The sequence below is a fragment of the Engystomops pustulosus genome, chromosome 4, assembly GCF_040894005.1.
Source record: "Engystomops pustulosus chromosome 4, aEngPut4.maternal, whole genome shotgun sequence".
NCBI classification, from domain to species: Eukaryota; Metazoa; Chordata; class Amphibia; order Anura; family Leptodactylidae; genus Engystomops; species Engystomops pustulosus.
Genome location: NC_092414.1, coordinates 167,710,405 through 167,725,783, shown reverse-complemented (window position 1 = coordinate 167,725,783; position 15,379 = coordinate 167,710,405). Strand labels below are relative to the sequence as shown.

General features: G+C 42.3%; 1 protein-coding gene across 5 annotated transcripts in view; it reads right to left on the bottom strand.

Moving 5' to 3' along the window:
- The window catches only part of DET1 (DET1 partner of COP1 E3 ubiquitin ligase), a 38,227-nt gene extending 23,563 nt beyond the window's left edge, over positions 1-14,664 (bottom strand). Inside the window, exons 1-4 of one of the 5 annotated variants that reach the window (XM_072148518.1) lie at positions 14,532-14,624; positions 12,999-13,062; positions 11,279-12,384; positions 5,126-5,316 (exon numbers count right to left, since the gene is read on the bottom strand). In XM_072148518.1, coding sequence (XP_072004619.1) covers positions 5,126-5,316; positions 11,279-12,376 — 1,289 coding nt within the window. In that variant the 5' untranslated portion in view covers positions 12,377-12,384; positions 12,999-13,062; positions 14,532-14,624. Of the gene's footprint in view, positions 1-5,125; positions 5,317-11,278; positions 12,385-12,998; positions 13,063-14,318; positions 14,498-14,531 lie in introns of those variants that run through there. The other 4 variants (XM_072148519.1, XM_072148516.1, XM_072148517.1 and 1 more) reach the window with 4 other exon arrangements.
- Positions 14,665-15,379: the final 715 nt, after the last annotated feature.

The following is a 15,379-nucleotide window of genomic DNA, read 5'->3' as shown; positions in this document are numbered from 1 at the left end:
GCAGTACACGCCCTTTCTGATGCCATATAAAAAAGTTGATTTATGGGGGTTAGTTAGTTACTAGGGTTCTGTAAGAACCTGTCACAAGCTGTATTTGTGTAAATGTGGTGACAGGTTCCCTTTTGTTGCTTACATTTGTAGTCCACAGGTCAGACCTTCATGTCATTCTAATTCAACCTCAAGTTGACCACACTTTCTGTTATCCTGAGACATAAATCCTCATAGAATACAACATGTTTTTCTTCAAAGGGGTTTTACAGCTTTTCTGCCATTCATGGCCAATCCATGGGGTAATCAATATCATACCGATAGAGGTCCCACGTTCGGTGTAGTGGCTAGCAGTAAAAATTGTAGCTGAGCTCTTACTAAAGTGAGTGGATAATCATCATGTCATCCATACCCCAAACCTGGAAAAATCCTTTAATATTTAACAAAAATGAGCGTCAATAAATGACAAAACTGGAAACTGTTTTGTGTATGCTTTAGATCTATATCATGAATCTATATTTTTCCCTTCTTTTTGTGGAGCCCAGAATCAGCATAGACATGCAAAAATTTCCGTTTCACTGAAGAGAGGGATAATAGAAGGAGGCAAGTGGCCACCAGACACGAACGACAACAACTTGCAGCATTTCGCTGATGAACAAAAGTGTTGGTCATGATCAGGAGTAACATGTCCACACTTATTACCATTAACATCAGAGGCCACCACCATAACATTTTTTGTAATTTCCACCAACCATAACCTTATGTGGCTGTGCTCCATGACCACCACCAGAGTTGTGGCCATGACATATCGTGGCCAGATATCAACCACAATAGAGGCCTATGGCTTGTGCAATGTGACCGAGCTAGGCGGCCGAACAGGAGAATATAGGAAATGTCCTATATCTGGCACCATTTGCATCGGCTTTCTATGGAGAGGTGAGGGGTGACGAGCGCTTACTCCCTCCCCCTCTCCATCGAGCCGTGTGCTGTGCCAAGGTAACAGCCCCGGTGAGCAGGTAGCCATAGGACATTTTTATACAGCCATGTTCAGGTTGAAAAATAATATTGTGTGTGTTAGTTATCTTATTTTGGGCAGCATCACAGCATCTACAATAGATTGACTTTATTTCTGAGGTGCCACATTCATTCATGTGCTTCTGTGGTGCGGTGCTGGGGGGGGACCCAGGTCCTGGAGCTGTGGGGGCTATGCCTGTCAGTATGGGTGCTGGGGGGCAACTGGGTCTTAGACCCTGCTGGTGCTGCAGCGGCAGTGGATGCCATGTAGTGCAGCACACAATAGCGTAGGGAAACACTACCACAAGGTCACCGTGAAGTGGTTAGTGGGTTTATACAATTTGATTAAAATGTAACTAAGAACCTCAAGTTGGTTTTGAAAATGTAGCCCAGCGGCAATAGCTCATTTATTTAGTTTTCTGCCTGGTGCCAGCACTCTGCCCCATTTTACCCAAGTGTTTTTAAATTAGCAGGAGACGGCATACAGTGGCCTACTACTTCCTCTCAGCCAGTGTCTGAGACCACATGGAACAGAGAGTATTTAACACCTGTTCATATAAGGTGCGCCTTTTTTCCTGTTCACATTGTGCGGTATTGCTTGGAATCCCCGCTGCTACTGGAGCCACGGGGGCTATGCCTGCCAGTATGGGTGCTGGGGGGCAACTGGTCTCTGCTGGTGCTGTGCTGCAGCACAATGTGATGCTGCACACAACAGCTTAGGGACCCACTACAACAAGGTTGTCATAAAGTGGTTAGTGGCCTTATACAATTTGATAAAAATGTAATTAAGAACCTTGTGTTTGTTTTGAAAATGCAGCCTAGCGGCAATAGATCATTGTACGATGTGTGTCCAGGTCTGTTTTCTGTTCTCTCCCCATGTTGGCTTAGGCCTCAGGAAGAATGGCGAAGAATGGAGCAATACTATAGCAGTTACTGGTATATTCCTGTACATAGGGAGCAGTATTATAGTAGTTATATTCCTGTACATAGGGAGCAGTATTATAGTAGTTATATTCCTGTACATAGGGAGCAGTATTATAGTAGTTATATTCCTGTACATAGGGAGCAGTATTATAGTAGTTATATTCCTGTACATAGGGAGCAGTATTATAGTAGTTATATTCTTGTACATAGGGGACAGTATTATAGCAGTTATATTCCTCTACATAGGGAGCAGTATTATAGTAGTTATATTCTTGTACATAGGGGGCAGTATTATAGTAGTTATATTCTTGTACATAGGGGGCAGTATTATAGTAGTTATATTCTTGTACATAGGGGGCAGTATTATAGTAGTTATATTCTTGTATATAGGGGGCAGTATCATAGTAGTTATATTCCTCTACATAGGGAGCAGTATTATAGTAATTATATTCTTGTACATAGGGGGCAGTATTATAGTAGTTATATTCTTGTACATAGGGGGCAGTATTATAGTAGTTATATTCTTGTACATAGGGGGCAGTATTATAGTAGTTATATTCTTGTACATAGGGGGCAGTATTATAGTAGTTATATTCCTGTACATAGGGAGCAGTATTATAGTAGTTATATTCTTGTACACAAGGGGCAGTATTATAGTAGTTATATTCTTGTACATAGGGGGCAGTATTATAGTAGTTATAGTCTTGTACATAGGAGGCAGTATTATAGCAGTTATATTCTTGTACACAAGGGGCAGTATTATAGTAGTTATATTCCTGTACATAGGGGCAGTATTATAGTAGTTATATTCCTCTACATAGGGAGCAGTATTATAGTAGTTATATTCTTGTACATAGGGGACAGTATTATAGTAGTTATATTCCTCTACATAGGGAGCAGTATTATAGTAGTTATATTCTTGTACATAGGGGACAATATTATAGTAGTTATATTCCTCTACATAGGGAGCAGTATTATAGTAGTTATATTCTTGTACATAGGGGGCAGTATTATAGTAGTTATATTCCTGTACATAGGGGCAGTATTATAGTAGTTATATTCCTCTACATAGGGAGCAGTATTATAGTAGTTATATTCTTGTACATAGGGGACAGTATTATAGTAGTTATATTCCTCTACATAGGGAGCAGTATTATAGTAGTTATATTCTTGTACATAGGGGGCAGTATTATAGTAGTTATATTCCTGTACATAGGGAGCAGTATTATAGTAGTTATATTCCTCTACATAGGGAGCAGTATTATAGTAGTTATATTCCTGTACATAGGGAGCAGTATTATAGTAGTTATATTCCTGTACATAGGGAGCAGTATTATAGTAGTTATATTCCTGTACATAGGGAGCAGTATTATAGTAGTTATATTCCTGTACATAGGGAGCAGTATTATAGTAGTTATATTCTTGTACATAGGGGACAGTATTATAGTAGTTATATTCCTCTACATAGGGAGCAGTATTATAGTAGTTATATTCTTGTACATAGGGGGCAGTATTATAGTAGTTATATTCTTGTACATAGGGGGCAGTATTATAGTAGTTATATTCTTGTACATAGGGGGCAGTATTATAGTAGTTATATTCTTGTATATAGGGGGCAGTATCATAGTAGTTATATTCCTCTACATAGGGAGCAGTATTATAGTAATTATATTCTTGTACATAGGGGGCAGTATTATAGTAGTTATATTCTTGTACATAGGGGGCAGTATTATAGTAGTTATATTCTTGTACATAGGGGGCAGTATTATAGTAGTTATATTCTTGTACATAGGGGGCAGTATTATAGTAGTTATATTCTTGTACATAGGGGCAGTATTATAGTAGTTATATTCCTGTACATAGGGAGCAGTATTATAGTAGTTATATTCTTGTACACAAGGGGCAGTATTATAGTAGTTATATTCTTGTACATAGGGGGCAGTATTATAGTAGTTATAGTCTTGTACATAGGAGGCAGTATTATAGCAGTTATATTCTTGTACACAAGGGGCAGTATTATAGTAGTTATATTCCTGTACACAAGGGGCAGTATTATAGTAGTTATATTCCTGTACATAGGGGCAGTATTATAGTAGTTATATTCTTGTACATAGGGGACAGTATTATAGTAGTTATATTCCTCTACATAGGGAGCAGTATTATAGTAGTTATATTCTTGTACATAGGGGACAGTATTATAGTAGTTATATTCCTCTACATAGGGAGCAGTATTATAGTAGTTATATTCCTGTACATAGGGGGCAGTATTATAGTAGTTATATTCTTGTACATAGGGGGCAGTATTATAGTAGTTATATTCTTGTACATAGGGACAGTATTATAGTAGTTATATTCTTGTACATAGGGGGCAGTATTATAGTATTTATATTCTTGTACATAGGGGGCAGTATTATGGCAGTTATATTCTTGGACATAGGGGGCAGTATTATAGTAGTTATATTCTTGTACATAGGGGGCAGTATTATAGTAGTTATATTCTTGGACATAGGGGGCAGTATTATAGTAGTTATATTCTTGTACATAGGAGGTAGTATTATACTAGTTATATTCCTGTACATAGGGGGCAGTATTATAGCAGTTATATTCTTGGACATAGGGGGCAGTATTATAGTAGTTATATTCTTGGACATAGGGGGCAGTATTATAGTAGTTATATTCTTGGACATAGGGGGCAGTATTATAGTAGTTATATTCTTGTACATAGGGGGCAGTATTATAGTAGTTATATTCCTGTACATAGGGGGCAGTATTATAGTAGTTATATTCTTGTACATAGGGGGCAGTATTATAGCAGTTATATTCTTGTATATAGGGGGCAGTATTATAGTAGTTATATTCCTGTACATAGGAGGTAGTATTATAGTAGTTATATTCTTGTACACAAGGGGCAGTATTATTAGTAGTTATATCTTGTACGTAGTTTGGGGTCAGCGCAACATGAGGAGGTGTATTGTGGGGTCACAGCATTAGAAAGGTTGAGAACCACTGGCATAAAGTAAAACAACTGGCTGCAGCAGGAGCCTCCTTTACCTGCAATACACAACAAATGGAAAGTCGAGCTGCGTCTTTACAAACTAGGCCAAGACTAAATGTCCAACAATCTTGTGTGCTTCAATACGCTGCTACTATTTCATGACATTTACTCTTATGAATCAGAAGACAAAATGGCACCTCTCACCTCCGCTGAATCTGTCTGGCAAAGTTGTTGCTGGAGGCCGAGCATGGGAACTGCACGGCCTCACTGTGGAGGGTGGCATTGCGGAACAGGTCGCAGAAGTTCTCAAACAGCTCCAGCAGCTCATTGGACGTGTTCTCAAAGACTGCAATGACTTCTGTAGTGACCATATTGTACACCACGAAGAAGGAAGGCTGAGGAGAGACAAATGCAAGACCAGGATGAAACATTCAGATATATCCATCTACCACATTATCCTGAGCAGATGTAACTTGTTATAATGCTCTTTTATATTTTGCTTGTGTTTTCAACAGCTCAAACCTTTGGGTTACACAATGTTAGAGCTGCCCATTCATATTACAGATCATTAGATGATTAGAGGTCTATGGGAACCTGTCGATTCCAATTTGTGGACCACTATGTACTGAGGAACTGAGTGTCCCTACTGTATGTACGGAGACAGAGGACATACATTAGATTAACATCAGCCCACAATTCCAGAAAAACACAGCAAATATTACATGTGTATGGGGATTAAAACTCCCTAGGGCAAAGAATGACCTGCAACGTTGGATTTTTAACAGGAGAAGCCTTACACTCTCAGATGTCAGGACTTTTGTATTGAATGTTTAATCGAGTATAAGCCGACCCGAGTATAAGCCGAGACCCCTAATTTTACCACCGAAAACTGGGAAAACCTATTGAGTCGAGTATAAGCCGAGGGTGTAGTATACAGCCAGCCCAAATACCGGAAAACACTTTTAACATTAAAAAAATAAGTAAATAAAAAAAATATGAGAAAACTTCTAGGGGTTGGGGAGAAGAAAAAAAATCCCCCGAAAAACAGGAAGCTTGCTTACCTGGCACAACACGCTCTGTTCTCATGTCGCTCCTTTTTCGGGCCTTCACCCGTCCTGGAAGTTCTGAGGGGTCAAGAGACCCGATTCAGCCAATGAAACTTAGGTGGGATTTCACTTCCTGTCTTGTCCCAGAGAAAGCCATCAATTGGCTGAAGCGGGTCCTGTATCCCTCCCCCCAAGAACTTCAGGCTAAACACAGGCCCTATAAACGGAAGTACAGGCAGTCCCCAGGTTACATACAAGATAGGGTCTGTAGGTTTGTTCTTAAGTTGAATTTGTATGTAAGTCGGAACTGTATATTTTATCATTGTAATCCCAGCAAGAACTTTTTTGGTCTCTGTGACAATTGGATTTTAAAAATGTTCGATTGCCATAAGAATCGGCATTAACAATAAATCTTCATTACAGACACCTGTGATAACTGTTACAGCTGATTATTGTAGCCTGGGACTAAAGTACAATAAATTACCAATATCCAGAGGTCTGTTTGTAACTAGGGGTCGTATGTAAGTCGAGTGTTCTCAAGTAGGGGACCGCCTGTACTAGAGCAGGGTAGGTATGGATCTCCTTCCCACCCTGGCCCTAGCCATATAAAGGAGTATTTTGTATTATTATATTATTGGGAGTCCAATAACAAGGTTCCCTGTGGTCAGATGTTGGAAGAGACCACAACACTTGGAGGAGATCAGAGTAATTTGCTGTACCCCATTCACTAGAATATGAAGCTGATCAAGTGTTAGACCCACGATAACCCTTTAACCAATAAATTGTCTAGCACATGATGCATGGCAGACTGTACCCCAGGAGGGAAGCTGTGTCATTATGAGGTGTCTATATACTGCTTCTGTCCTGTGAGTGGGCTTTATAGGCAAGTAAAAAGTAAACTCGGTGCCTTGTGATCAGTCACCATAGAGTCACGTCAACGCATATTCTATGATCATTGGGAACATCTGTCTTCAAAGAGCCTACAGCCGGAGTGTCAGCTCACTCCATGCTTCCATGAGAAACATCAATAATATTAATAATAATAATAATTCCTTTATTTATATAGCACACACAGATTACGCTGCTGTGCCAGCTCTGTCCCGGTCCCCAATGGGGCTCACAATCGAATCAACGTACCAGTATGTTTTGGAGTGTGGGAGGAAACCGGAGGACCCAGAGGAAACCCAAGCAAACAAGGAGAGAACATACAAACTCTTTGCAGATGTTGACCTCGGGCTTGATCCCAGTTCCCCAGCACTTCAAGGCAGAAGTGCTACCCACTCAGCCACCGTGCTACCCTATGTTCTTTTATGTCCTCTATAGACTAAAGTAATGGTTGATTTTCTACTACTTGATATGCAGCATTTGTACTGTTATGTAGGTTTTACATACAGAAAAAAGTGAAAATATTTAGTTCTTTGTACTGTTACATTTTATTTTACTTTCACGCCTTCTAGAAATGTTTTTTACTCAATTTTTTCTTTTTTAATAACCCTAAAATGTTAAAAGTTGCTAAGAGCTTTTAATGTGTACTTCACCAGCTATGATTGAAGGACAAAATGGTAGGGAGGGCACCGAGCAAATTAATAGCTTTAACTCAACCAAAGTGGTTTACAAAGTCCCTTTCCCTTTCCTACTCTACGCCGCCCGAGCGCTACGGACAATTACGTTGGAAGACTAAAGTAACAACTGTCCAACAAAGAAAAAAAAAGAAATAGATTTTCAAAATAAGTGCAATGTACGAGAAATTGTAACATGAATATATTAGAATGTAACAATTGTTATAAAGTGGTCTTGTCCTTGCCACTTCCCATGTGCCATTAATAATGCACAACTTATTTTTCAGCAAGGCAGCACCGTGCGCCGCTCAGCGTCCAGGGTTTCTGGATAGGCCATCAACATTAAAGGGAACCTGTCACCAAATGCGACCCCAGTAAACTACCAACCTCCTCAGGTAGGGGATGAAATGTCCTTTCTAGAATCCCCTTGAATGTAAAATATTTACCCATTTAAAATAAATCTCCTCCAAAGTCACGTAAAAATGATCAAAGAAGAGTCATTTTGCTGGAGATAAGTCAAGTTTAGAGGCTACCAGAGGAGTGTTACTTCAGGGACCCCCCCACCCCATCTCGAGTTCTATACCAGCTAATAACAAGAGGAGGAGGATTTATCACCACTTTGCCTGGTTTCTTGAATTGTTTTTGGAGACTTTAATCCTACAAAGCAACTTTAACTTCCATGTTCCAGGTAAGCCCGTTTAGAGTACATATTTAGTAAAACTTAGATTTTTGTTTTTCAGTTGTATTAGTTAATTATTTTCTGCCGTGCATTTACAAATATTCTCTTTACAACAGGTGACAGCTTCTCCCATCATCCTTTTAGAAACAGTCTCGCTTAGTTAGCTCAGCTACAAGGTAAAATACGATTTTCTTTGCACTAATCTGCTTGAGCAAAAATAGTTTTTAGACCTCAAACATGATGCTTTTTAGGAAAAGTTTCTATGAAATATCGGCATTTTTAACATTACTGAAAATGGGGAAAAAAATATGAAGTCGCTAAAATCAGAATATTTTTCATGGATGACACATTCTATGCATTTAAGAAAAAAAATAATAAAATAATAACTACTGCATATTTTAATGTGTCAGATTGAAGGATCGGGAATGGTGTAGGACAGTGATGGCGAACCTTTTAGAGACCAAGTGCCCAAACTACAACCCATAGCCACCTGTTTATCACAAAGTGCCAACATGGCAACATATTCCCTAACTTATTGCTCCCCGCTCTGTTGTAACTTTCAATCGTATCAGTGCTCTGAGGACACCAATGCAGTAGATAGAATGTTCCCCAGAGCAGTAAGAAATGTTTTGCCTGGAGAAGGAGCAACAAAGATAATTCTGATCTGTCCACACCTTCCCACTCCTCCTGTAGTCCCAGGCAGCGCTCTTTCTTTATTATAACATTTAGCATGACAAGTCCTGGGCTGCCTGGGAGTGCAAGTAGATAACTTGAGTCCTCTTTGGTGATGGCCTGGGTGCCCAGAGTGAGGGTTCTGAGTGCCACCTCTAGCACCAGTGCCATAGGTTCGCCACCACTGGTGTAGGACCATGTAGTTGTTACATAGTTTAGATTTATATTGTATAACATGTTTATTAGGAATGGTGTCCATTTTCAAGACAAGACAATTCTCATTGCCGATTGGTCGTGTTCCAAGTTTAAATACCGGTGAGAACCTGCACAGTGAATGGAGTCAGATAGCACTTTGTATTCTGGGTTACAAGTCAACATGATGGATGTACATGCAGTCCTCAACTTCCAGGCGACGCCACATTCATGTACATGAGGCCTTACTTAAGGAGGTCGGGGGTGTCTCACACCAGCGCAGATTTTTAAAAAGGGCACAGGGCGTTTTGCCCACTTGGCTGATGGCTGTGCCCCTTCACACGTAAAGGTGGTGTTGGCCAGTATAATTGCAACTTCTTGCACAAGAAATTGTGATTATTTCTGTACTTCTATGCCAGAAAACTGGCGTAGAAGCACTGATAAATCTCATCCATGGACTCATATGGTTGCTAAAGGTCTCCCACTTTTCTTTTTGGATGGATACCATGTACCATCTTATGTTCTATAATAGTGGTTCTTAACCTTCCTGCCGTGATCGCTGCCGCCCGTTTGATTATAGTGGCAGGCGCTCCCTTCTGACTACTTCTGCTCCTCTGATACTGTATTGAATCTAATGCTGCATCAAGCGCGCGGCAGGGGGGTGAGCGTGCCTGCCTCTGTAAACAAATAGGCGCACAATACCGACGGGCTGCAGAGCGAGCGTCCGAGAAGGTAAGGATAACTTTTTTCTTTTGTTTGTTATTGCAGGCTTCCTCCCTAGGGCCGGTATATAGTTTCTTTTAAAGATTGGACAACCTCTTCAATACAATTCCTCATGTTAATGTGACCCACAACCATAAAATTATTTTCGTAGCCACTTCAGAACAAATTTTAAACTCATCTGTGATCGGTATCTCCTCTCCTCCGCCTTTGAATTGCATGTGAACGCTGCATTACCTTGTTTTTTCCATGGTTCTTGGAAGGCCATGTATGGAGGGGGCACCTCTCCGTACAGCCGAGGTGCAAATTAGTGGTGCTGATTGCAAGTGTAAGACCCGGCCTATCCTGTGAGCCCTCTCCACAAATACCTTGTCACCCGCCAACATAATATTACGGCAGTTTGTGCTGTATTATAGAAAATAAAAAACCTGGCTCATCTATAATAAAGATGGCCAGAATTAATGTGCAATGCATAACCTACCTACCTGCTTGGCGTACCGCAATGTATTTTTTCACAGCTAACCCATGGCCCCATTGTTTTCAATAGGAAATGTGATCATCCATTTGATTGACCATACTTCCAAATAAAAATGTAATTTCCCCCTCTCTCTTCCACCTAGCCATTTACCACACCAGGGTCCCGGCTCTGGTGAGCATGCAGTTGTGTGCGTGTAGACTAAACTAAATTCTTCACTTTGCAAAGTGTGTCTACCTTCTGAAAGTGGCTCTGGCTGGCACTGTACCCCCAAAAAGTCTCCACTCTCCTGGACCTGTGCCCATGTGAAGATGGTCTCCTGTTCTGTAAAGAAGGCATCATGCGGGTACAGGCGGGGCTAACCTAGGGCAATGGGAGGTGCCACCCGGTGCTACAGATAGGAAATGGACAGGGGGAGACAGCAGGAGGAAACTTTTCACGCCTCCCCATCTCCTGGCTTCACTACGGCTCTGGAGCCATGTCTCGGTTTCTAAGAAATATGTGTTTTCCGACAGTCTTAGGCTACCCCCTGTGAAATGGTCGTTCGTCCCCCAGGTTGAGAATCGCTGCTCTATAACATGCTGCAGAGAAGCCACTGCATACTAGAGCATACAGTACAGTTTCTGCCGATTGTGGTACTGATGTGGAATTATTCTGCAGCCATCACCCTTCATGTGCAGTCTAATACTATGAGCATTTCTGTTATATTTCAGTAGTGTACATCAGTAAGACAAGCTAGCCATTTCTACTTTCTTAGGCTTACTGATGGTTAATTGTAGTAAAATGTGTTTTTTATTTGTTCAAAAAAGTACAAAACTTCACAAAAAGCTGTTTCTTACCCTTTCTACTCCTGAGTGCTGACACGCAGAGCTTGATAAATTCCTGCCAATGTTTTACAAGATATGTGGCTATGTTCTGGACCCTTAGAAAGTGTTCACACTTGCTGCAGCAAAAGTATCCCTTAATATAAATCATTACCACCCCCATAAAAGGAAGTTAGGAATTTCTATATACCTGTACCTGTGATGGGTCGTTGACGCGTAGCGTCACCACATCCTCACTTGTATACTTGATAAATAGGTGGCTTTCGTCCAGGAGTTGCATTTTCCACATTCGGAGTTGTCTCAGCTGATCGAAATACTGGAAGAAACGCCTTTTGGCCATGGCACTTCCATCCCGCTCCGCTCTCCTCCATAGATATACCAGAAGTCTGTGCTTCAATGAATTAATAAATGGTTCTTTGTATAAATTTGCCATTCCAGTTTGAGTCTCACGTTGTACTTCGGGGTAAACAGCTGACAATATTAAAAGGTCATCCTCATAACAGAACCGTCCTATTGTCCGGACATCAATGAAGGTGCCTTCTGCGGTTACCTGAAAAACGTGAATGGTTTGCTGCTGCACGGAAAGAATAGCCAAAATGTTTTTATATAAGTACAGGCCTTGGTTGTGTGAAAGGATGATTTTATCACATTTAAAGGTCCTTGTGTCACAGAGTCTGCCGGTGTGGAGGTCTATTATATGAAGGGAATAGTCCTCTAGTGGAGATCGGGGGTTGGGGGTCACAGACTCACTGTTACGGTAAATTTCATAAAAAGGTGGATATGGCTCCTCGGGAAGATAGGCCGCTGATCCCACAATGACATAACGACAGTCATCAGTGAATAAGCTGCATTCTCGGTTTAAGTGCTCCCCATTTGAAGCCACATTAGTGATATGGAGGAGGACAAAAAAGCGCTCAAATAAGCGACCTCGAATGTTCACAGACCTCTGATCATTAGAATTTGCCAAGATTTCTCCTTCGTATCCATTTAAAAGGTCTTCCGCCGCCTGGCAGCCTTGATACTCGTAAATCTCTAATGAGGTCTGATCCGAGGAAAAAGCAATGAAGTATCTGCCATCAGGGGAGAACTTACGCAGAAAACATGGCGGCTTTTCCACATTGACCACAGTGTAGTTAGGAAAGACATTCTGATGGAAAATGCGAACTTGGTGCCAGTGAGAACCGGGTTTCCCAGAACTGATTTTTCGGCGTTCGAGTCGATGGATTACATTTTGGTTCTGAATTCTCCTTGGTTTTATAGTAGGGGCGTCATGATCCATCTTAAACATAACTTCATCTATTGCGGGGAAAAAAAAAATCATTAATTGAAATGATGAAACAAATGGAATTCAGATTTCTCTCCAAATATTATCTAAATAAGTTGCAGGTTTTGTTCCCCATGAAATCTTCTTTTAGCTTTCTGTGCCCTTGTTTTTATTTTTAAAGGCTTTAAAGGAAATCTACCACCAGGATAAGGGATTGTAAACCCAGCACACTGACACATTAGTGTGCGTCCCCGGTGGCAGGATCTGCTCTTCTTTTAGCTTCCTATGACCTTGTTTTAAAGAAAAAAAAGGCTTTAAAACTTATGCAAATGGGCCTGAGGGGCTTTTTTTCATAAAAACCAGGGCATAAGAAACTAAGAGAAGAGAAGATCCTGCAAAAGGAGGGGGGGGGGGGGGCACACACCAGTATGTCCATGTGCTTGGTTTACAATCCTTCATCCTGGTAGTAAATGTCCTTTAGAAATTAAGCAAACAAGCCTGAGGGTCTCTATGGCTCGATAAGCAGCTATGGAGCCCAGAGCCCCTCCGGCTCATTTGCATATTTTTTTAATTTTTTTTTTCATAAAAATTGACATTGCTTTTCAATCTGGAGGTTGCATTTACTTCCATGCTCGTTGGCACTTACCGCACGTATCATCCACTTCCAGTAAATGTGGATTTTATACAAAGATTCAGATGTTCTGTATAATCTGTAAATAATAAAATATTTTGTAATCCTGTGTGTTATATACTGTTAGAGACCCAAACCAGGGCATTAATATTGTAGCCCTATACATCCCCAACTAAGTGTTGCTCAATTTCTTGCGAAAGTTCTTTTGATGCAAATAGAAGTTTCTCATAAACTGACTGGAAAACTTTGTTTGATATCATTGTTTAGGGTCTGTGGTACTGAAAAAAATCTGCAGGCTACTTGTTGTGGACCCAAATGCAGCTTATAAAATTTCACTGATAGGCAAAGCATTGTGTTTCACAACAGGGGTCAGCCCTGCCCCCCCCCCCCCAATAAATAGTCCGGTGGACCGGGTGGGCTGTCACTTCATTCATTCTCTATGGCACTGCTGGGAATAACAAAGCGCTGTGCTAGGCAGTTCCATAGAGCCCCTCCACACAAACAGTGTGTCTAGTTTTAGGGGTTATATGGAAGGTTTTGGGCTTGCTTGATTTATGGTAGTGGTTGATAAATGAGGCAGAAGTGAACATTGCTAAATGGCAAATTTTGGTGCAATTATACTAAAAAGTTGCAAGAAAAGAGATTTTTAAAAAAAATTTAAAAAAATGTGACAAATGACCCCTTTGTTTTTGTCTGTCTGCTACCAGTTCACACAGATAGCACACGGACAAATCATTTCTATGGCCTCATTCACACATAGCGGGTCTGATTGCTGCCTGTATTTGCATATCAGACAGGTTTTTATTTTTGCGGTCATTATCGTGTGATTGGACGTGACGCGCCAATGACACACAAGCCACAAACAATGGACAACGGATCCAGGAAATGCGCAGGTTAGTGTCTGGGGAGACTTACCCTGTGGATTGGGTTAATGATAGAATTTTAGGATAACCCATAGTGCTCAGCTATTCCTGCCAGAGGGAATGAATGGGAGTACTAGACGTGTCACTGCGTTACATAGATAGGACTCCCCATCATGTGACGGCTGGTGACCAGCTCATACATCGCCATTAGGATTGAATACCCTGGCTGGAGCACTGCACAGGGCCTTCCTCCATATAGATTGTAAGCTCTTGAGGGCAGGGCCTGTTACTCCAGGTCTGTGTATGCATCTTTTGTACAGCGCTGTGGTATATGTTAGCCCTATATAAATAATCAGTATTATGATCTGGTATGTGAGGGCCACAGGGGACACCTCTTCTTGCTGTCAGTGAATGTACAATATGTCTCTCTGTGTAATAACATGTATCAGGCCTGCTATTACGTCACTCTCACTTTACGGCTATGGGTCTCCCCTCCGCAGCAGTGACAGCCCCTGGACTTTTCCACTGCACAACAAAGTAACTCTAAACTCTGCCGGTAACGTCAGCACACAACAGGTTAATTGGAGAGGAGCCGTCACAGCTCCCGGGACGCGGGTGTACAGGGAGCGCCTGCCGGTAAGTGACGGTGCTGCTGCTCCCAGCACCAGGGGCTCCGGGTACTCACCGTTCAGGACCGTTTGCATGGTAGATGGTATTTCCAAGTGGACTAAAGGACCTCCGATGACGTCATGATCACGTGACCAGACTTTTGTGGGAGGAGCAACCACTGGAAACCTGGAGAGCCCCGGAAGGAGGACGATGCGTGTACAGCTTGTGGGAGAGGATTCAGGGAGGCAGGGGGTGCATGGTGACATCGGAGGAGATGTGGGGTGCAGGCTGTGTGTGACATGGGGGGATGTGGGGTGCAGGCTTTGTGTGACATCGGAGGAGATGTGGGGTGCAGGCTGTGTGTGACATGGGGGCATGTGGGGTGCAGGCTTTGTGTGACATCGGAGGAGATGTGGGGTGCAGGCTGTGTGTGACATGGGGGGATGTGGGGTGCAGGCTGTGTGACATGGAGGGATGTGGGGTGCAGGCTGTGTGTGACATGGAGGGATGTGGGGTGCAGGCTGTGTGTGACATGGAGGGGATTTGGGGTGCAGGCTGTGTGTGACATGGGGGGGGATGTGGGGTGCAGGCTGTGTGTGACATGGGGGATGTGGGGTGCAGGCTGTGTGACATGGAGGGGATGTGGGGTGCAGGCTGTGTGTGACATGGGGGGATGTGGGGTGCAGGCTGTGTGTGACATGGGGGGGATGTGGGGTGCAGGCTGTGTGACATGGGGGGGATGTGGGGTGCAGGCTGTGTGTGACATCGGAGGGGATGTGGGGTGCAGGCTGTGTGTGACATCGGAGGGGATGTGAGGTGCAGGCTGTGTGTGACATGGGGGATGTGGGGTGCAGGCTGTGTGTGACATGGGGGATGTGGGGTGCAGGCTGTGTGTGACATGGAGGGATGTGGGGGTGCAGGCTG